Below are 20952 nucleotides of genomic sequence, written 5' to 3'. Positions count from 1 at the left end.
AAAAAATTAAAGTGCTTTTGTAACTGCGACCACCTGCAGATTTTGCCTAAAGCCTTATTTTATAGTATATACCATCAGCACAACAACTTAACCACGTACGCTATCTTAACCTCCAGGCAAGATCCTGTACTAAGGTGTTGGGTGCTTGTTTTTCTTAAGCTGCACTGTGTAGCACTGATTCGTGCTCAGTTTCCCTTAGATTCGTGCTCAGTTTCCCTTAGGTTGCTGAAGCTATTTATTAATTTTGTGTCCTAACAGGAATTCCAAACATACGTCAACATTATCCAGGGACACTGTGGGTTCTCTGAAACATATCTGTCCTTGTTTATATATTAGTAGTATTTTCGGGTGATTTAAGATTCTGGCATATATTGCAGGTAAGTTTGGCAATATCAACATACATAAACCGTGCTTCACAACAATTACAGCCAATACTTCATTCAAACGTGATGTGCATCCCCTGCAGAGTACAGAAATAACCGTAATCTCTTCTTCAAAACTGTTTACTCAGCCCCTTGCCTAAGTTTTATAGCGATGTGGCGTCATACAGCTTTGGTGTCATAATTATTGCTCTGATAGTACTTCCTTATAGCTTGACTGTCAAGATTTACATAATGTAAATGCGAGAACGTATAAACTACAGCGTCACACATAGCCGAATGTGGCCTCCAGAACACTGCCAAACTCCTACCAACCATGGTTGGAAGTAGGTCCGGAGGAAGGTCGGTTGTAGTCGGCTGATGTTCGGATCGCATCCACACCCGAATGTTTGAAACATGATGGGAGGTTGGGCCATGGTTGGCTGGTCATTAGGAGTAGGCTAGCAGTGGTTGGGGCGTGTTCGTGGGTCAAATTTGACTCAAATTTAACATAAATTTGTAACGAAAGGCCTATGTCTGGTCAGACTGACCCCCCCCCACTCCAGAAGGAAGGAGGAAGGTTTTGAGTGCGGCAGGGCTAGGAGCTTTAACAAGACAGCAGTATTTGTACAACACAGGCATAGGTAAATAACCCCGGGTTGCGCTCGTGTGATGGATGTCACTTCGGGGCTCTTGAAGAAGAAAATGGCGTGATTAACAACCCTAAACCACACATCTGCTGAAAGAGATACTGAAGAGAAATAAATAGTACAGGTGAGAGTTCACAAGCGGGCTTGCAAAGATAGGGTGAATAACCTGAGACACGGGAGGATGTAAAAGTCGACGTAAACATGGTCCAAATCAAAACAGAGCCATAACTCAAAGTTTTAAGGCGTATTTCATGTACAAGTCAATTGGTCAAGATTTGTTGCTCAATGTTTGTTGAATAGACAGGCACGTTGCGAACACGTTTTCAATACCGCACAACTGTTTAACCTTCTGGACCACTTAGATTTTATGATGAATGCAGCTTTTAATTTGTTTTCTGCACGCTTGCTTCAAAGACGAACGGGGCGGGGACGGGGGGAGGTAGGATTCTGGGCTGATTTTTTTGGTACAACCCAGAAAAAAGGACATTTTGGGGTGTATTTCTGCGCTGTTTTAATGTCCAAAGTCTGAAAAACTTGCTTAAGTGTAGTTTGTGGCCTAAAACGTCGGCTTTCTACACTTAATCCCAAAACTGATGCAGGATGAGGAGACGTATGTGTCATTTTGTCATCCTGAAATTGTATTGGATGCATTTAATCTTGAGAACACATGGTCAAATATACAGTCATGGTAAACGTCTGTGGGAAAATTGTGTCAATATTACTTACTGTTGTTAAACAGGAATGGTCACACCCGAAGCCCTCCTGCAATTTACTAAGTTACCGAGGTCTTCACCTACTTTCCTTATTCTTTCAACGTAATAACATGATATAGATTTAAGCTATCCTAGGCTATTGGAAACGTCATTAACATACACCATAATTTCCATTCACCAGTTTATTGATCACCAAGCAAACAAAGCAAGAAGTCCATTTCTTAATGTAAAAACAAAATTATTCCACTACAAGCTGGCAACAGCTTTTACGCATCGAACATGTATCAAAGGCCCCTTGTAGTCTACCTATAACTAATAACAAACATTGCTTGAAGCTTTTGGGTTATGTAGCTGAACAAGTCCAATTACAGTGTTAATTTCTGTGCATCATAATTGTAGTTTTGTAATGTTGACCGATATTGACTACATGTATCCAATGTGCACGGATTATTGATTTCTCGTGTATACGAGTATAATGTATATTAATTTCTAAGAAAGCCTCCTACCACTAACGCTTGCCGTGGTTTTCTACCTTCCGTGGAAGGTCAATTTTCTTTTGTTTTGGCGTTAAGGCACAATCACTGACTTCAGACATGTCTCACGTTATCATGGTGTGGCAATAGATCGCTGTTTACGACCCTATTATTCATTATGTAATTCTGGTGTTTTAATGAGCTTTTAACTTTTAATTTTGTCAGAAATGACAACGGCAATGGTTTTGCCGCTTGGTACGTAATTCTGTATAAACAATCGTGTGTGAAATTCAGGACGCAATTCCTAGGGAAAAAGTGCTGAATAAACCATTATTATTATTGCTTTGCGTCATGTTGCAGCGCACAGCCACCCATTGACACCTCGGAGGTTGATGTACGAAATTCTGGTCAGGAGCTCTTTAGATGTCGATGCTCATAGCGACGTTTTCCGGGTCCAGGTAGGTGTAGGCGACCTTCCCCTCCGCCTTCAGGCCGTCGTTACGAGCCTTGATCTTCTTGGAGAGGTTCAGAAGCTGTGTGTGGAACTTCTCATGGACCTCAGGGTACACCTCCTTCATGGCCTCCACCTGTACATCACACAATACAAGGTCAGCATTTTTTATCGTTTTGTCTGTTTATGTCATATAACCAACAGCAAACATGTAACAGTTTGCATGGAAGATGAAAGGCTACCTTGAGTATTGTGTGAACGCTAGCTATATATAGATGACAGGACAACAAACAACCGTATTATTTAAGGCTTGAGTTGTTGTTTAGTCTGATTTTGTTATTAAGTTATCTCTTTTCATTTAAATGGAACGTTTGCATGCAACACGGAGGCTTTATTTATGTGTGTTTATTTTCTACTACAAATTGATAGTAGAGTTTTCTGAACACTAATGAACTGAACGCTTGTCACCGATCAACAATTATCGTAATACGTAGAATGATGTATACTTGTAAATTGTGACAGCTACAATTTTTACCTCGTGACCATCACCACTATTAAGTACAGGATTGTGTTCTCGCCACAAAAGCGCCACCTACATCGGCTAGCTACATGTAGCGACGAGAAGCAGTACTCCAGTCAGAAGGTCTGAGCAGTCTTACCCCAGTGATGGCAGTCTGGGACGGCATGGACAGCATGTAGGACAGGAGAACCTGCAGAGTCGTGTTCTGCGGAGGAGGCAGGGCCTCGCGGACAGCGGACTCCGTCATGTCGTTCGGTCCGTCAGGCATTGGGATCGACAGCTGGGCCGGCCTGGGAGACGTAGGATCAATGTGTACGTGTTTTAATTTGATTTAATACCCAGCAAAAGAGGGACACTTGTGTATATGTCGTGTGAGCACGTGTGATATGTACAGTGTAAATTGACTGTAATATCAAAACATTTCAATGGATTATAATTTCTGACAGTGCAAGGCCAAGGCATTTCGATTCTAGTTTCGATGGATACTACCTAAAACGTCTGACCGTTGCTTGAGTAACTGGCTTGTATTATTACCTGGATTACCTTTACCGGCATTTCAAGGCACTTTAGCATTTTGAATCCTCGGTAGCATACAATAGATCAGTTCTTTAACAGGTCCAGAGAACATTTTGAATCCAACTGTAGATAGAAATTACAACAGATCATCTCTTTCAAAAGATCCAGATAGAGAATATTGCAAGCTGTACGTACCTGTTAGGCACGAAGGAGTAGTAGTCGTACTGCGGGAAGTTGATGGCGGAGTGCTGTGCGCTCACGTTGAAGATGATGTTAGTCAGGCAGTCGATCAGCAGCTGCTTGGTGGAAATCTTGGCTGGAAATCCGTGCAGCTGTCCAGGACCTTCGGTCATCTTGCAGAATTCCTGAAGGGCTACACGTAGTGGTTGATTAAACAAAGACCATGATGATATTATCATTTTCCTATTTCAACATTTAAGCAAAACAATACATAGTGGTGACGCACTCAAGCGAATTAGCTTGTATTAATGTCACCACTGGACATAAATTAAACAATGATGACAACAGAAGACAAAAATTTCAAATAGGTAAGGTCCGAGAGTCCCAAATGCTTTCGGTACGTTAGAAACAAAAATAGCTTTCCATAGGCTCAATTCACACTTCTGTCATGGTGGTAGGCTACGATGTGTAGTGATAGGTTTGAAAAAACAACAACAAGTGAATTAGGCCTCTCGTATGATAAAGGAAACCTTATTCAGTACGCAGACCCAGGGATGCACAATTTGTTTAGAAACATCGCAACACCGATGTCAGCAAAAAAAATGGTTGAAGCATTTGGTAGCAAACCTTTATCAGCTTGCACAGCCCGGTCAGAGGCGTAAGCATGGTTGACCATCCCGGTCACGTAAGTCTTGTAGACGTTCCACAGTTTGAAGCCGTCATCGCGGTACAGGTAGTTCTCCAGTCCGTCAGTCCCGGCCTCATCAAAACCACGGCGTTTCAGCTCTTCGGGGAAACTTGTTGATAAAAAATGACAAAATACAACTTATCTCAAGCTTTATGCGCTTGGTAACAAGAAGACATTTTCTATCTTAATTATAATTGCATGGGAAATGTGTATCTAGATCTGTACATCATGTGTCATTTACTACTCAAGAAATACTGTTGGTTGAGCAAAAACGACGGGACTGTCCCCATGCTGTAACTAGTATGGTACATGTAAGAGTGCAATACTCATCGATCAATCGGTCAACACGTTAATGTGTAGTTTCCCTGTGTGTGTTGATTGAATTTTGTTTACAGAATCTTTAAAGTGTACTTTCAGCGCTTAAATAGCCCGGCGGACACATATTTACCTTGTGCCTCCTCGGTTCCCTAACTCAGAAAAGGGGTTGAACTGTTTTAACCATTCATCTTGTGTGTTTCTCCTAACCACAATAAGGATGCATAATTATGATTTTTCTCTCTACATTTGCATCTGATCCAGAACAATAAAAATGCGACATGGTTGACATCTTCCAGTACCGCAGTGGTGGAACACCAAATTTTAGGAACTAACTAACTGCGAACTCACGCCATGTCCATGAAGTTGTACTTGCGCCACTCGTTGAGGAACATGACGAGCCCTCCCACGGTGGAAGTGGCGAACATCGGGTCGGTGATGGGGAAGATGCGGGAGACGAGCGAGTGGCGCGCCAGGTAGTTGATGCCGATGGTGTCTTTGAAGTGCGGCAGCAGCAGGCGATGGACGGGGTGGTCCGGGGGCAGGTGGGTGTGCATGGCGACCACCAGCGGCTCCATACCAAGATGGGTGTAGCCCAGATGGTACAGGAACTGGTGCACGTTGTTGTCAGCAGACTGAACGTGCATTTTGGCGAACATGTACTTGTTGGGATGGGTCTTCGCACTTTCAGGGGAGTACACTTCGTTTATACCTACAACAAAAATTAATGATTAATATCATTTGAGACAGTTTGTACAATATGTCACGAAAGAAGTTTGGAGACAGTGAATTAAAATGGTTAATCTAAGATGACAATGTTTATATCTTACTATTAACACAAACATATTGAAGTCATTCTAGCTCTATTTGACTGATGTACAAATAGATATAGAAGCCTAACATTACATTACATACTCATTAAATATTAGCTTTTGTTAATTACAACATTTGGTAACGGGAGGAGGGCGCATCACTTGACTATTGTTGTTTTGTGTGTATGTGAAGTAAGTTGTAACTTGAGTGTACGTAACATGCTATTAAAAAAAGAGGGAATAGCTGAAAGGATGACCTTTATCTCTGGTAAGCTGGATGCCCAACATGTTCAGACGAGACTTGCCGCCAGCCAACTCCTCCTTGTACATCAGCACGATCGGCGCGTAGAAGAACTTGCCCGGAGTAGCGGGGACACCGAGCATGGGCGCGTAGTCCACGATGAAGAGCCTGTTCTCGGCCAGGAGTTCCAGCGTGGTCTTGCCTTGTCCTTTCAGTCCGAGCATTTCTGCTGGGATCCGGCTCTGGTCCTTACACACGGTCACCAGCATGGGGTTGATGCCTGGTTTGCAATAAAGAAAAAAAAACAATATGATGATAGCTTTTCTTGGGCAACTTAAAGCACTGCTGTCATACCGAAAAGTACCAACATCATGTACATTAAACTCTTTTCTTAGGCAATGTTTGGAACACTGCTTTCATACCGAAAAGCACCAAAATCATGTACTCCTTTGCACAGCTTGTACAGTCTCCAAAATGTTAATACAGTTATACATGCAACATACACAGTGCAATATAGTCCATATCGTGGTGTATTTTATCTTATAGTATAAGGCAGTTCTAAAATACATCAACGATGCAGCAGTGAATGTATCGCATGTACTGATTTATTGCGAAAACAACGAATGCAGTGTTGTATTCCCTTAGAACATATGGTAGCAGGAAAATGTTGCAAACGGACCCTGCAGATACTGGCGGCAAAACTCCTCGTCATTCTGCCATTCTTCAATCAGCTTCTCGTTGGAGGGAAGGTAGCCGCTGAAGTTTGCCTTCCACGGATCCCAGATACCCTTTGCCTGGGCCAGGCGAACCATGATCTGACCCTTTGGAGAAAATAGCAGTTGTGATTTGCACAATGCAATTTGTGCAACATATCTCAACCAATTTCTCTTGCTGTCGCACATTAATACATATTGTTATATCTTGGTAGTTCTTCGTCATCGAAGAAGACTGCTAGTGTCCTCGTATATATCATCAAATAAAAGACATACAACAAGTGATTTGTCGATCCTTCATCGACTGTATTGTGTTTACATCTGTACAAGACTATTTCATATCTCATGCATTTCCGTCGAAGCTGTAGCAAACAGACAACAAATAGCGAAAAGAAAACGCAAACACTGATTTTAGCGCAGGTGTCGAAAGGGACTAAAAAATCTCTAACCAGTTAATTAAGTACTCTTCATATCAAACCCTAAATAAAAAGCGGTTAACAGGCCAATTTAGTTATTTTATTAATAAACTATATGTCAAACAAACAAACAAACAAACAAACAAACAAACATTCACAAGAATACAGACCTGGGATGCGATGAACTGCATGAGACGCTCCATGAGCCGTCCAGCTTTCTGCGGAGTGAACATCTCGCCAGTCGGCATGGGAACGCAGGCGGCCGGGTACTCCTCCAGAGGCACGTCGGGGTGAGTTCGCAGGCGCTTCATGTATTCATACTCATACTTCTGGCCTGTGTGTTAATAAACAACAGGAGACATGGCGTTGGAATCTTTGGTCTGTTATGGAGTAGGAGCTTACTACTCCCAGACTTTGGAAGGCGGCTGGAAAGAGTAGAAATTGGCCAAATAGAGAAATAACATGCCAGGAGATCGGAGTTGGTCCGCTGGAGAGTACAGTTTGCCGCACAAGAGTCTCTCTATTTGGCCAATTTCTACTCTTTCCAGCCGCCTTCCGAAACCAGGTAGATGCTAATAGTATGTATTAGCAACGAGGCCAACGACGATTTGTAACTTCTTTTTTTCGAATAGAGCCTGTATGCTCAAAAAGTAAATATCTTATGGAGACCATTTCATTCCGTTTCTATTCGACGAACATGATCGATATCATGCGTCTGAAGTCCAATTTATTAGATTAGATTTATGAATCGCTTGCAACTAATCATTCCCTGCCGTTGCCAGATGTTTAGGTAGGATTTCTTAAAGTAACAAAATTAGCATCTACCTGCTCGGGGAGGCGGCTGGAAAGAGTTAAATAGAGAGATGACATGCCGGAGGAGTTGGTCCGCTAGAGCTCTAGAGTACAGTTGTTCGGCAAACAGTACTCTATAGCGAACCAACTCCTCTGGTATGTATGCGTTATCTCTCTATTTGGCCAATTTCTACTCATTCCAGTAGCCTCTTGAAGCCTGTTACTGGGCTATCAAAAGAGTATCTTGGAATGCATCCCGTACGGGCGCTGGTGACAGCTAGAACCGGCAAATAGTAGAGATAGATTCCAGGCTAACCGTTGAAAATAGCGTTAAAAACGAACGCGCTAAAACTTCCTTCTGCACCGATGTGGTATCTACTGCTTTTTATCTAAAATAGAAAGTTTCTCCATGTACCTGGGCCAAGGAAGGACGTAATGAGGTGGGTGAACTCGTTCCTGATGGCGTCCAGTTCGCTCTGAGCGACGGGAGCCAGGAACGGGATGGCGAGGGACGTGATGAGTTTCTCCCCCTCCTCCGAGTCCTTGGGCTGGTCGTGCATCTTCAGGTACAGCCTGACGTCCAGCGTTCCTCCTCCCTGCACGTCCAGAGTCATCCTCTTCTCCTGGCCTGACGTCAGCTCGTCCAGGTTGACGTTAGCTGTCCCCATGATGTCATCCTGTCCGACCGTGTCCCGGTCCCTGCGGACAAAAATACCAGAGTTCTGGGAGCTCAAACCTACGTGAAACATTTCGAGCTTTTGTAAAATTTCCTCTTTTGTTTGCAATTGGTCACGTTCATTTTGAAAATAAGGATGCATCTTCTAGTATTTTCCATTGATGGTATTCTGTACTAACTGCATATATGGTATGTGTGAGTCCTACCTTTTGGCAGAATTCCTGTGGCAGAATTCCATTCTAACATTTTATCAGTAATCATGCAAATGACCTCTACATTTACATAATTTATGCATAGTCATGTTGAGTTTTAACTAGTACTAACTTACACATGTCACAAGTATGATATTCCCATCATTTCGTACTAAGGAATCATGAAATTTTCGTATTTGTTATGCAAATAAGGTCCAATTTGCATAATTCGACAGCTATCACAGATAGTCAAGTCAAGTACAGAGGTGGACTTACATGACGGTGAAGATGATGTTTCTGGTACGTGACGTCACCGACAGCTGAAACCGCTGGTCCCAGATGGGATTCTGGGTAGAACTGCAAATCTTGGTGGTGACCGGCTTCCCGTCATTCACAGCGAGCACGACGTATGGGTCAGCATCGACTAAGGTATGGGATTGAATATTGATGTTATTAACAATGACAATGTTTTATCCACAGCTATGCAGGTATCACACATAAAGAGAGTTGAAAATAAAACAGCTTCTCTTTAGGACTTTTGTCAGAATTACTTGCTGCCTAACCTCCAGGGCGTAACGTTAAGTACTTACACCAGCCGTCAGTCCGTGCCAGATCAGCTGCCTTTGCAACAACGACCTCTAGCGTCCCGACCTCGGAGTGGAAGAGCTGCTGCAGCCCGGTGATGCACGCCATGTAGGCGCCCTTCTGGTTGTCTTGGATACGGGACACCGCAAACGACACGCTGACGTCAAAGGTGCACTCGAACTTGACTTCAGTCTCCTTCTCACCAACTGAAAACAATCACTCATTACTGTCATGTAAACATTCTTCATGTTAAAAATTAAATGATATGAAGACCTCTCATCAAAACGCCATAGAAGCTGCGTTTTCCGCACTAACCTGCTGTCATGGTAACGGTTGTGTAGGTGTTGCTCATGGCAACCGGCGGTGGGGGATCCATAGACAGGAGACTGTAGATCTGTAGATATGCAGACAGTTATTTGCTTATTAAATTCATGAAATGGGATACAGGTATGATTAGAAGGAGGTAGATATATAAGGGGAAGAGAGATTCAGTGATACAGAGAGACCGAGGCAGATACATACACTGTACGTCACTCAACCGAGACGGAAGCCGACATTGTCTATATATACCAACCCAGTGTTGACGTCACACTTCAAAGAAGCCACGTGACAAGTCTCACTGGGTCAGTCTATTTAGGAAGACCAGAGTGACTGGTCGAAAGCTACGGTGAGAGAGCTTTGTGTTGGATCAAATTTTGAACAGTTTAACATATACTAAAGTACTCATTACATATACATTGTAAATGCATATCAGATAAATACATTAGAGGCTGCTATAAAATTATCAAATTTCAGCACGTCAAATGCTATCCATAAGTTACCTCGACGTGATTTTCGTCATCCCTCCACTCCAGCCGCTCCCGGATTGTCCTCTTCGTCTTCAGTGTCTTGAACAGCCGGATGCAGCCTTGCACGTCATTTCCGGGTGCCTCGATCTCCATACTGTCATAGATCTTCCAGTACTCCGTACACTCCTGAAGGAAAGCCCATTAGTTTTAGACGGTGTAAGAACTACAAAGCTTAAGAAAAGCCGTGAAACTTTGATCAGTGCTAATACCTCTGGAATGGCATACAATATAAGCAATAAAAAGAAAGTCTGAAATATTAGTTGTTGAGAAATTACAAGTACAAGATGAGGGCTAGCAAGCTAATTTTTACATCAAGTTTCTAAAATCTGCAGATGTTATTTCGAGACTGTGAATGTGTAAACGAGTATAGCAATGTGTATCTCTCTGCTAGTGTCTTACGTGTGTATTATATGCCAAAAATATGCCGTGCGTATAGAGAAGTAGAAGCGTAACGCAATGTGTATAGCAATGTGTTTCTCTGCTACGGGTGTATGATATACCATGCACTTGCACACTGTAAGATAAAAAGTATAGCCTCTGCCAGCACAATTTGTTGCACTCTCTAGCGGACCAACTCGGTCTCCCGGCATGTTATCTCTCTATTTGGCCAATTTCTGCTTTTCCAGCCGCCTGGTAGAGGCTATAAAAAGTAGACTCACGCGTCCAAAAGGCCGGAAGACCTTCCAGACCTCCTCCACAGGCCCCCTTACGACCCCGCGGGCAGTGGTGAAGTACGCGCCCTTCTTGAAGGCCGGAGGTCCCGCAGATGCGGCTGGACCTTCCTCGGTTGGCTTTGGCTCGCTGAAGGTTGACTGGTAACGGTAGAAGTTACAAACAGTTGATATACTTATACTATATGAATGTGTGTACATGCCATTGTGCCACTCATTCAGGTACATGATATTACATATATTATCTACATTATCATATAAATCCATGCAGATCGGCACGAGTGTGTGAGCAGCTTAGCGTAAAATAAATGCTTAAAGAGATTAAATTGAATTCTAAATCACACAAGCCTATAGATAGTAGAATTTTATTGAACTGCCTAAGGTGAACTGAATACCTCTTCCTTTGTATTTAAACTGCAATAAGAAGTCATCTCCAAGGAGATCGTACGGTGGCAACTGGCAAAGTAGTATCCATTGGTCACATTGACACTCCTCGCCAATGGATACTGCTTCGCCACAGTATGATCTGCTTGGAGATTAAAAAAAGCAATGTTTTTATGCAGACAAAAGTAGGTAAATATAAACCTCGAGCCACGCGATCCGGCTGCTGAGAGCTCCGACGAACCATTTCTTGAACTCTTCCATGGGACTGTCGTTTGCAGGGATGAAGGAGCAGTCATACGTCACACGGACCCTGTTGGGGTTCACAGCGAAGAACTGGATCTGTGGGCAAACGTAGACCGTGGTTTAGATACTAGTATTGAAGCCCTTATTGTGCACACGTTAAACAAGCCGCCAGGGGGCGCGAAATGTAATCATTTCAATTATTTACTAAAAGGTGTACCTAGTACTTTTTAGGATACTGATAACATACTTGGATGTCGGACTGAGAAATGATTTCTTAGGCCGTCAACTTGACTTTAGGCATCAGTTCCAGGTCTCGTGAAGACCTGCCTTGTAACCTATCAACTTTCATGACCATCCATGCATCCAAAACTTCTTGAGTTATCGTGCACACACACACACACACACACACACACACACACACAGAGAGAGAGAGAGAGAGAGATAGAAACACACACACAGAAACACACACGCTACGGAAAACATATTAACCTTCTTGGCAAAGGTACTAACTGTCACTTCAATGAACCTACAATGCTCTGTATTATACTATCTCTCTCCTTACCCTGCCCCTGTAGTACTTGCAGTGCAGGAAGTCCGGACTGTTGTCTCCCTCATACACGAACAGGTAGTCACTGGTGTCAGCCCAGGCCAGACGGACCTCCAGAGAACGGTCCTTGGTAAAGTAGATCGTCCGACGGATCCCATTGACAACGGTGCCTGGAGTACGCAAAAGTCTACTTAATAGTATAATAATGTAGACAGAATGTGTCAGAAAAGACATTAGGGGTTCAACTATGCAGAGCGAGAGAAAGAGAGAGTGAGGAAGAGAGTAGCAGAAATGTACAAAGTGTATACATGTCTAACTTAAGGAATTCGAGTTTAGAGTACTCTAATAAATAAATAATACTCCTTAGTTCATGATGAGAAAAAAGACTCTGATTTCTCGTAAAAACTGACCCGTTGCCTCACGTATCCAAGTGACGTCATTGAAGTTGCCCACAATGTCCCACATTTTCTCGCGAGAACAGCCGATGTCAAGGTCGAAGCGGTGCTTCCCTCCCAACTTCTCACGGACGACGAAGTTCAGAATGTCCCGGATGCGAGCTCCCAACAGGTGAACCTGTCCAAACCACAAACAATCTAAAAACATAATACTCTTCAATACTCTGTACATGTTAGAAGGGAATTTGCATGGCGTTTGGCGTTTGTTTCAAGGGTATTTGCATGGAAGGTGAGAGGTGTTACATCATACAATCCTTTCCAGAGTTCCAAAAAAATCATGAAAATGAAATGCATATGTTTACCTTCGCATATGGTCTTACTCAAACACATTCATATGGTGACGTTACAGGAGTATAAATCCCTCCTGCTGTAAAATTTCAATATGGTACCACCATGGTAACAGACGTCTGGTTCAGGTCTTTGACCTTATTTGTTTGGAGAAGAAGAAGAGAAAGAAGTAACAGAGCAAAAACAACATGTTTTCCTTCTGCGAAGGTAAACATTGTAAGACTTTATGACATAGATGTTCTCACAACTGCAAGAATAGAAAGTATAGTTTGTGGCGCAGTTATTTGGTGAATTAAAAGGCGTCTGGTAAGGTAATGTAACTGACCATGTGGTAGGCAATGTCCTCACGACGTTTCTTCTTGTCTTTAATGGCGGACACGAAGCGCACAGATATGGTCACCTTTGCTGTGGAGGTTCCTTGGACAACCTCAGCCTGTTGAACCTACGACATATGAACACACCATCGGCAAATGTAACTCATTTTACAACACATCATTGCATACGATATAATTTGAATGATGTTATATAGCAAAGAAAGGGTTATCAGAAAAGATCAATCTGTACGTTTTTTTAAAATCCAACATGTAATCACAAGATGTGATGACGGCACAATCAAGTTTTTTTTTCAACTTAATATTCTTATGCTGCCACCAACAGAGTACAATAGTCGTATTTATTTTCCCGGGCCTGAGCGAAGTGAGGAAAGTCGTGTAAAGTGCCTTTCTCAAGGGCACAAGATCGGTGGCATGGCAGGGATCGAACCCAGGACCTCTTGGTTCTGAATCGAAAAGTCCGTAATGTTGACTGTTTGTACCTTGATGGTCATCTCGTAGCTCTTGTACAGATCGTTCGGCTCCGCCTCCTGGACCCTCCATGTGCGAGTGGAATCGTCCTTCTCCACCAGCTTCATCTCCCGCTGCCCCTCGGCCAGGTCTGTCGGGTCGTAGTAGAAAGACACCACCGTGCCCACCTCTCCTAAACCTGGGGTGGGAAAGGAAAAAAGTCAAGAATCGTTGCGTACTATGAAACAAGTTTGAACTAGCTAGATCGACTACTTCGGACGTGACACAACATATACATATTGAATCGCCTGGACATTCAGTCTCATTGGATAAAGTAAGAAGTTTGGACACAGAATCTGACTTTTAAGAAGATTAAAGAGGCCATCTGCGTCAGGGCATTACAACCATCCCCCAAAAGAGACGGGGGGCGCCACAGACTTTCTGCAACCTATGATCCACTGCTCACGGAGTCATGCGTGTTATCTGCGTGACGTCACGGAAGCGGTGGATTGCTCATTCCTTGACAAAGACTGGAGTTGTACGGTCAAAAATTTGGGTAAGTCCAATTTCTTGTGTTGGACATGCAGTTTAAACTTGTTTCGTCGAGTGATTTCTACCAACATAGATGAACTTTCAAGAATCGTTGCGTACAGTGATCTTCTTGTTTTTGTTTCTTGTTTTTCAAATGTGCCGTCTTCTTTTTGTGCAGTCCAACTCGAAGCGTAATTCGTCTCGAGTCTCGATGCATGCGCTTTTTGGTAGCTGATGGTTTATATAGTAATATAAATGTCTTAAGAAGCGAGAAGTTTAAACTGTACATGGTAGCTAGATGAACATGTGCGAAGTATTTCACATTGGTATACATTGCTAGATATCATTCATTCATTTAATGTGACTTTATGCAGAATATCTCTAGTGACCTTTCAGGACTCGCAGGTTCTCATGCCCCTCCATGTGCAACTGCAGTTCCACGAAGTCCCGGAAGGCGGACCAGTAGACCTCGGCAGAAACGGGCATGTCCTCGGTGTGGGTCAGAAACACCTCAGCGCCATCGGACAGGAACTCTGAGGAACATGTGATGCATACATGGTTGATAATGCTGCATATGATGTCAAGTGCAGGTGTTGGGTCACAAATGATCGTTAACTGGGCAAATGGGCTGGACAAAATATATTTGTGTGTAATGTTATGTAGCCCATGACTTTGGCGAAACTGTATACATATATAGTCTTTGGTAGAATTTAGCTATATATAGCTTAATCACACACTGAGACGACATTGCAGCTGTACATTTGTAGTTTCGCTCAGTTATCTTAGCGGCTGGAAAAATCGACTGCTTTGGTCGCAACTACTACATATTAGCCGCGAAATCCAGATGTCAGATCGAAAATTTCTGTGTCCCTTAATGCTTGCCAGCGGTCGACCAAAAGAAAAGCTAGGGTCGGCAAGCAGCCAACTGATACAGGCGGCCATGCAATGTAGACTTCTCTTGCCCCACAGAATCTGCTTGGAGATTAAAGGCCGACGGGTTTTACCCTGGGACCCAGACATCTTACACACATATGCCAGCGCTACTTGAAATTCTGTCCGAGTTTACAGGGGCTTTGCCCAAGGTAGCTAATCAAAATTGTTTTGACGTGCGCAACGAAGTGAGACCACTTACCTCCAGGCACTTTGCAGTCATGCACCACTTGTTTCAGGGTAGCCGCCATGTTGGTCGAAGATTTCACACCTGCGCGAGGTATATAGTGCAGTTGAGAATTTCTTGTTTTGGTCATTATTGTGAATGTCTAAAGCTTTCAAATCTATAAAACACGGTTCAAACAGGAGGGCCAAATGGAGCTAGCAGCAAAATGGCAATACCGTAACTAAAGGAGACGAACTTTGACTAGTTGTTTTTTTTATTCATCAAAACATAAAAACATAACAAGGACAGTGTGGCGCTGCACTCAAGTTAACAACTTATATTAACAGCGCCACACAACAAAAAGGTACAATTAACATTTAAATATACAAAGTTGACATATCTGTGCGCCGTAGTCCCACCACCCCAAGATATTAAAATGTTAAATTAAATTCTAACAGATATTTGAAAGATAAGATTACATGGTAACCTCCTATATCTCATTGGCGGAAAAACATCCGCCAATCAAAGCTAGGAGGGGACATTTAGGCCCGTTAACACTTACGTAGTATTTGGACTTCTATATCTAATTGACTGTTAGAAACAGTCAAGCAGAGCTAGAAGCGCTTGGTATCTCCAATGTAAACCTGAGTGAGTTGCATCGTTTTAAAGTTGTACATAGAGGGTAACATTGAGGAGACTCTAAGAATGAAGTGCAGTTTAGCATTATCTGACATATACAGACATATTATTAAGGTTGACATGATGACCGAGTAAATCTGCAAGATTGCCAAAAAGTTCCGATCTCTCATGATTGTATAATGGACAATGTAACATGAAATGCATGACAGATTCGCAACGACACCCGCATCTACAAGAGACACTGGTAGAGAGTCCTCGGGTAAACAAACTGTGATTTAGAGCACAGGTGCCGATGCGGAGCCGAACAAGAAGGGCGCAGGTGTAACGCGGGCCACAATTGTAATGTGGGGGACAAAGGGGGCGTACTAATCTAATAAGGTGTTTCCGGAGTTTGACTAGTTTGAGGACAGTCAACGAGATTGTGGATCAGGTTCAGTGTGTAGAGGGTTCAGCATAGCTTTGAAGAGATTTACTGCTGCTGACTCCCTTCTTTCCTTCAGGGTAGGTAGGTTTGGAACCGCCCGTCTACCACCACAGGAGATTATACGTAGGGCACGTTTCTGGACGCGTTCCATACTGGCGGACTGTTCTTCATTGCACCCAACCAGCAGGATGTGTCCATACTCCAGGACGGGGCGAATCAATGACAAATACACCTGAACCAGATGAACAACACTCATGCCTTGCTTGGTCAATAATCTTCAGTGCGCCAAACATTTTGAAATCACGTATTTCCCGATTAATACCGGAGAGCGCTAGCTGTCGGATAAGGAAAAGACTCTGCCAGGAGCAGTTTCAACAATCTATAGATACCTCTGGACTACCAACGCCAACTGTTCCTGCCACCACGTTTGGGCCCTCTAGGCGGGTGAGTCATGACCGCCACATAAGTTATTTACAACAACTATTCTCTCTGCAATTACTTAGCGTGTGCTTTCATATCACCTCGACGTCTTTCATTAATATCTGTCAATACAATTATCATGTAGAATCTTTAAGACAAAAGCTGCACTAGTGAATCGGATTTGTCAGCGGCGTCAAACAGGAGAAACAAAATAGCAAAACACGAGAATGTACAAAGCTTTACTTGTTCTTAATCTATTTACTCAGTCACACAGAAATCTTTCAAAAACAAGTCAAGACGACGGCAGTGACTAAAGACTTTTGAAAACGAAGTAAGCTCCCACCCAGGGGGCATTTTAGATCTAATTTTGAGCGTGAGAGGTTTGTCGCGAATCCATTCAAGTGTGAACTAGAACTGTAACTCTTTGTCTGTCTTAGCATACGCTACTTTTACATGGCTTTATCTTTTATTGCAAAGTTCTATTCGGACTTGATGTGAATTAGCAATAGAGTGACGACCAGATCGGACTGTTTATTTCAAAATCTACCGATTCGAAGGACGAAACTTGTTTTCATCCAACTTCAAATGACAGAAAACAACGAGAACAGAAAAAAAACAAACCTCGAGTACATTAACAGACGTGCACAATTATTTTAGCGACTGCTTCAGTCGCAAACTACATATTAGCCGAAACTCATGGAGTCAGATCGAAAATTTTTGTGTCCTTTGCCAGCGATTGACAAAAAGAAAGGATAGGGTCGACTAATCTCCAAGCAGGCCATGCGTTAATACAGGTGACCAATGGATACAGGTGGCCAATGTAGGCTCCTTTTGCGCCACAGAATCTGCTTGGAGATTAAAGTTCGGCGGGTTTTACTCTGGGACTCAGCGAGGCAGCGGGCAGGAGTGTACGCGCCCTCCCCACTATCCGCTGTGCCCCAAGATGCGCTAAACCACTCCGCAACAGGATATAGTTACGCAAGCACCCTACTCTCCAAGCAGAGGTTAATGGGTTGGCGTAAAAAAAACTAGATACCAGTACAAAAAATCCCGATAGAAATCCTAAAACACGCCTAGTTGCTGGCCCCAAAAAGATACCAGTACAAAAAAGAAAGCTCGACGAAAAAGCGTAAAACAAGCCAAAAATAAGCCAAAGCCCAAACCTCTGCTTGGAGAGTAGCTGGCGTAAAAGAAGATACCGGTACAGAAAAGAAAGTCCGATACGAAAGTCTAAAATTAACACGCCAAAAATAGGCCAAAGCCAAACCTCTGCTTGTAGAGTACAGCCCCCCTAGGTCCGCTTGTCTCTACAAGCTGACGGGCTCTCACTCGCCTGCGCGCGAGCGCGTGAACTTTCCACCCGCGTTTGGTTCCCAGGGGATCGAGAAACGAGCCAGAAACACTACATTTTTTGGCTTCCTATGGCCTGGATAATGCACATCTACATCTATCAGCGCCTTACACAAAGTGCGCAGAAAGAGCTAATCACTACTAGTATCTCGTCTTGAAACCATGCAAAGTTCACTCTCATGCAAATAAATCCCAAATGCAAGATATACATACAACTAATACTCAAGTCATCCATCAAGAAAGAAAAGAACGAGTGGCTCATTTACAAAAAATGTTTGCAGATACAACAGCTACCCTCCGTAATACAGTCTTTGCCTTGATAAGCGATTCCGATGTGTATTGAAATGTGTAGTCCATCACAGTACTCGTGACAAGCAATTGCAGATACGGTGCCCTCCCCCCGGCCCTCCCTCCACTACAAAAGGTAAGTCTACTCCCTACCTTACTCAGTACTCTTCACACCTGTGCTGTACCGCTGTACGTGCCCGGAGCACTGTGCACGTGTGTCCGTCTGTTAACTGAACCTGGACTGATCCCAGCGCAACGTGAGCGGAATATAACCTGGCTCAGCAGGAAATGACCTCATCTATTCCCCGAAAGTGTTGGCAGCTCTGCAGACTATAAGCTCTTAAGGTAAATTGACCCTATAGAAAGCTCTTTAAGATTAAACTAACAATATTCAAATAAATCAAACATACGGAACTTGTGTAGAGCGTGGGTCTACAGGAAATTACGCCCACTTTTCTGCGAAAGTGTAGGTGGTTTGTCAAACTACTGTATTGATCTTGACGATAACATGGATTTATTGATTTCGCAGGAAGCCGAACCTTTGTGTTCCCTTTTCAGACGTCACACGTCCGACACTTGTAAATCTTCAAAGTGATTTTGAAAAGCCAATGGTACTGAGCTTACAACTTTACGCCTACTCCAACCTCCCCGAGTAGAATGAGTTTTCGCCCTTGTTTGCTTTGTGGGAAAGAAAGTGATCAAATCTGCTACCCTCTTTCTGTTGATACGCTCAGGGTAAAACATACATTTAACGAGACGTGCAGTTGCCTTGTTGTGTAATTTAAGCCAGGCAGTGACTGGAGGGATGTGATTTCTGGGGATTTGGGCTCGAGTTTAAATATGTTCACAGGCTGTGCATTGGTTGTATCTGAGCCAAGAAACTGGCAGCTAGACGGGGATCAAGAGCGGCACATTTTCGGAATTTTAATTGGTCGCCCGTTTCAACTAACTCTACACTGGGATCAGCTTCACTAGCACGAGGTTATTCTCTGCCATGTCCGTCCGTCCATCCATCCATCCATCCATCCATCCATCCAGCCAGCCAGCCAGCCAGCCAGCCATGTATAGTAAACAATGTCTAGACCTACAAGTGTGAGAAAGTCAATAATGCAAGATTGTTGACTTCACTGATTAAAGTTCTCTTGAGGAAACGTTAGAGCTCGCACAGCTGTGAAATATCACCACTATTTGAGGAGATATTGCACATATTTGGCACTGCACTAACTAAGAATCTCCTTGTACAATCTGCAGACTTCATGGCAGCAAGCCTGAATACAATACAATATGCCTCAGGTCAGGAATTACTTGTGTGGGGGAGTGGGTTCAGCTACAGGACAGTGTCTGGGAGTGAGTACGTGTCCGTGACAATGTTTGTCTTTAATCTAAAGCTCCAAACGCATAACACAACTGGGGCATCGTCCAGTTGCTGAATTCATTTTACCACACACACGCACGACGCACGCACGCACGCACGCACGCACGCACACACAAACACACACACACACACATACACCAGGGGTTTTTCTAAACAGGGGAACAAGGGCGCTGCGCCCTCATGTAACAAGCTAGCGCCCTCATATCAATTTTCAGATTGAAGCCTAGGTCTTTTTCAAAATTATCTTTTTCCAGTAAAAATACAAAAACAACACCACATAACAATGTATTCTAGCATTACAAACTATGTTACTCTCATGAAAATTCCAAAATCTTCCCACAAACATGAAAATTTAGCTCTAGTAGTACAAGTGTGAATGGAGTAAACATAGTTCATTGAGAACTTGCCCAAAGACTACAAGTAAGCCTCCTTCATTTGCATACTATAGAACAGGCTCTGAAGTGAAACATGAGACCTGAGTTTGTAGCAGCTTGGATGAAGGTGTTGCAATGTTTCCCATGTGAAAGGTTTGAGCTTGTGGCAAACCCAATGTTGTTATCTGGACCTACTAGTAACAGTGTAAGTGTATAAAGGGTGATTTGCACATTGTGTGTACTGTTGATTGTACTTATATTTTATAAAGGAAATATGCAATGCATGAATAGAAATTTAGGAAAGATATTGACAAAAAACATTGAATTATTTTAGTCTAACTATCCTTCTCCTATTACATACATTATTAGTACTGGAAATTTGTATTGAGCATTGTATCTAGCATATTGTAAATTTTGTGCAGGCTAAAATAGCCTTTGAAGGTGTTGTAAAATCCAAGTAAACAGACCTTTTTCACAATAATAGTTGTTTATTTTCAAAGAAACATACAATGAAAGAGTTCAAATTTTCCCCCTCAAGTAGCCTCAAACTGTCCCATTTCAACTTCAAATTTTCAAAGGCTCCACATGGCATGGCGAAGGGGGGAGTACCCCCTTCCCGCACCAACCCCCCTCCGGTCGCTTCGCTCCCTCGCCGTTATACCGCTCCCTCATGCCAGATTTTTCTAGAAAAACCCCTGTACACACACACACACATTTGAACAACATAGCCACCTTGCATCAGGAATATGAATAACGTTCGCCCTTGAATTCTTGACTCCCAGTTTTACCAAGGGAGTTAAAATTTAACCTTGGTTTTACGATTGTTATCATGTATAGCGTCTACTTTGCACTTGTAAGCGAAAATGCGCGCCTGGAACTACATGGAACGCTGGTGTATTTCCGGTGGTGTACTGAGTTTTGCCAGCAGTTTTATTTCCTCGTGTAA

The 20952-nt window shown here is 43.1% G+C and overlaps 1 protein-coding gene across 2 annotated transcripts in view; it reads right to left on the bottom strand.

Moving 5' to 3' along the window:
- Nucleotides 1–1889: 1889 nt before the first annotated feature.
- The window catches only part of LOC109488215, a 19367-nt gene continuing 304 nt past the window's right edge, over nt 1890–20952 (bottom strand). Inside the window, exons 1-22 of one of the 2 annotated variants that reach the window (XM_019792410.1) lie at nt 18411–18530; nt 15173–15241; nt 14430–14573; nt 13542–13708; nt 13053–13169; nt 12395–12557; nt 12000–12154; nt 11396–11533; nt 10799–10951; nt 10113–10265; nt 9607–9685; nt 9297–9497; nt 8983–9130; nt 8255–8538; nt 7218–7381; nt 6598–6739; nt 5935–6198; nt 5217–5577; nt 4490–4659; nt 3878–4055; nt 3306–3456; nt 1890–2782 (exon numbers count right to left, since the gene is read on the bottom strand). In XM_019792410.1, coding sequence (XP_019647969.1) covers nt 2615–2782; nt 3306–3456; nt 3878–4055; nt 4490–4659; nt 5217–5577; nt 5935–6198; nt 6598–6739; nt 7218–7381; nt 8255–8538; nt 8983–9130; nt 9297–9497; nt 9607–9685; nt 10113–10265; nt 10799–10951; nt 11396–11533; nt 12000–12154; nt 12395–12557; nt 13053–13169; nt 13542–13708; nt 14430–14573; nt 15173–15221 — 3549 coding nt within the window. In that variant the 5' untranslated portion in view covers nt 15222–15241; nt 18411–18530 and the 3' untranslated portion in view covers nt 1890–2614. Of the gene's footprint in view, nt 2783–3305; nt 3457–3877; nt 4056–4489; nt 4660–5216; nt 5578–5934; nt 6199–6597; nt 6740–7217; nt 7382–8254; nt 8539–8982; nt 9131–9296; nt 9498–9606; nt 9686–10112; nt 10266–10798; nt 10952–11395; nt 11534–11999; nt 12155–12394; nt 12558–13052; nt 13170–13541; nt 13709–14429; nt 14574–15172; nt 15242–18410; nt 18531–20952 lie in introns of those variants that run through there. The other variant, XM_019792411.1, reaches the window with a different exon arrangement.

Source organism: Branchiostoma belcheri, unplaced genomic scaffold (assembly GCF_001625305.1).
Source record: "Branchiostoma belcheri isolate BF01 breed outbred unplaced genomic scaffold, Haploidv18h27 scaffold92, whole genome shotgun sequence".
In the NCBI taxonomy this organism is placed as follows: Eukaryota; Metazoa; Chordata; class Leptocardii; order Amphioxiformes; family Branchiostomatidae; genus Branchiostoma; species Branchiostoma belcheri.
The sequence above is the reverse complement of the archived record's forward strand: the minus strand, read 5'-3'. Positions and strand labels throughout refer to the sequence as shown.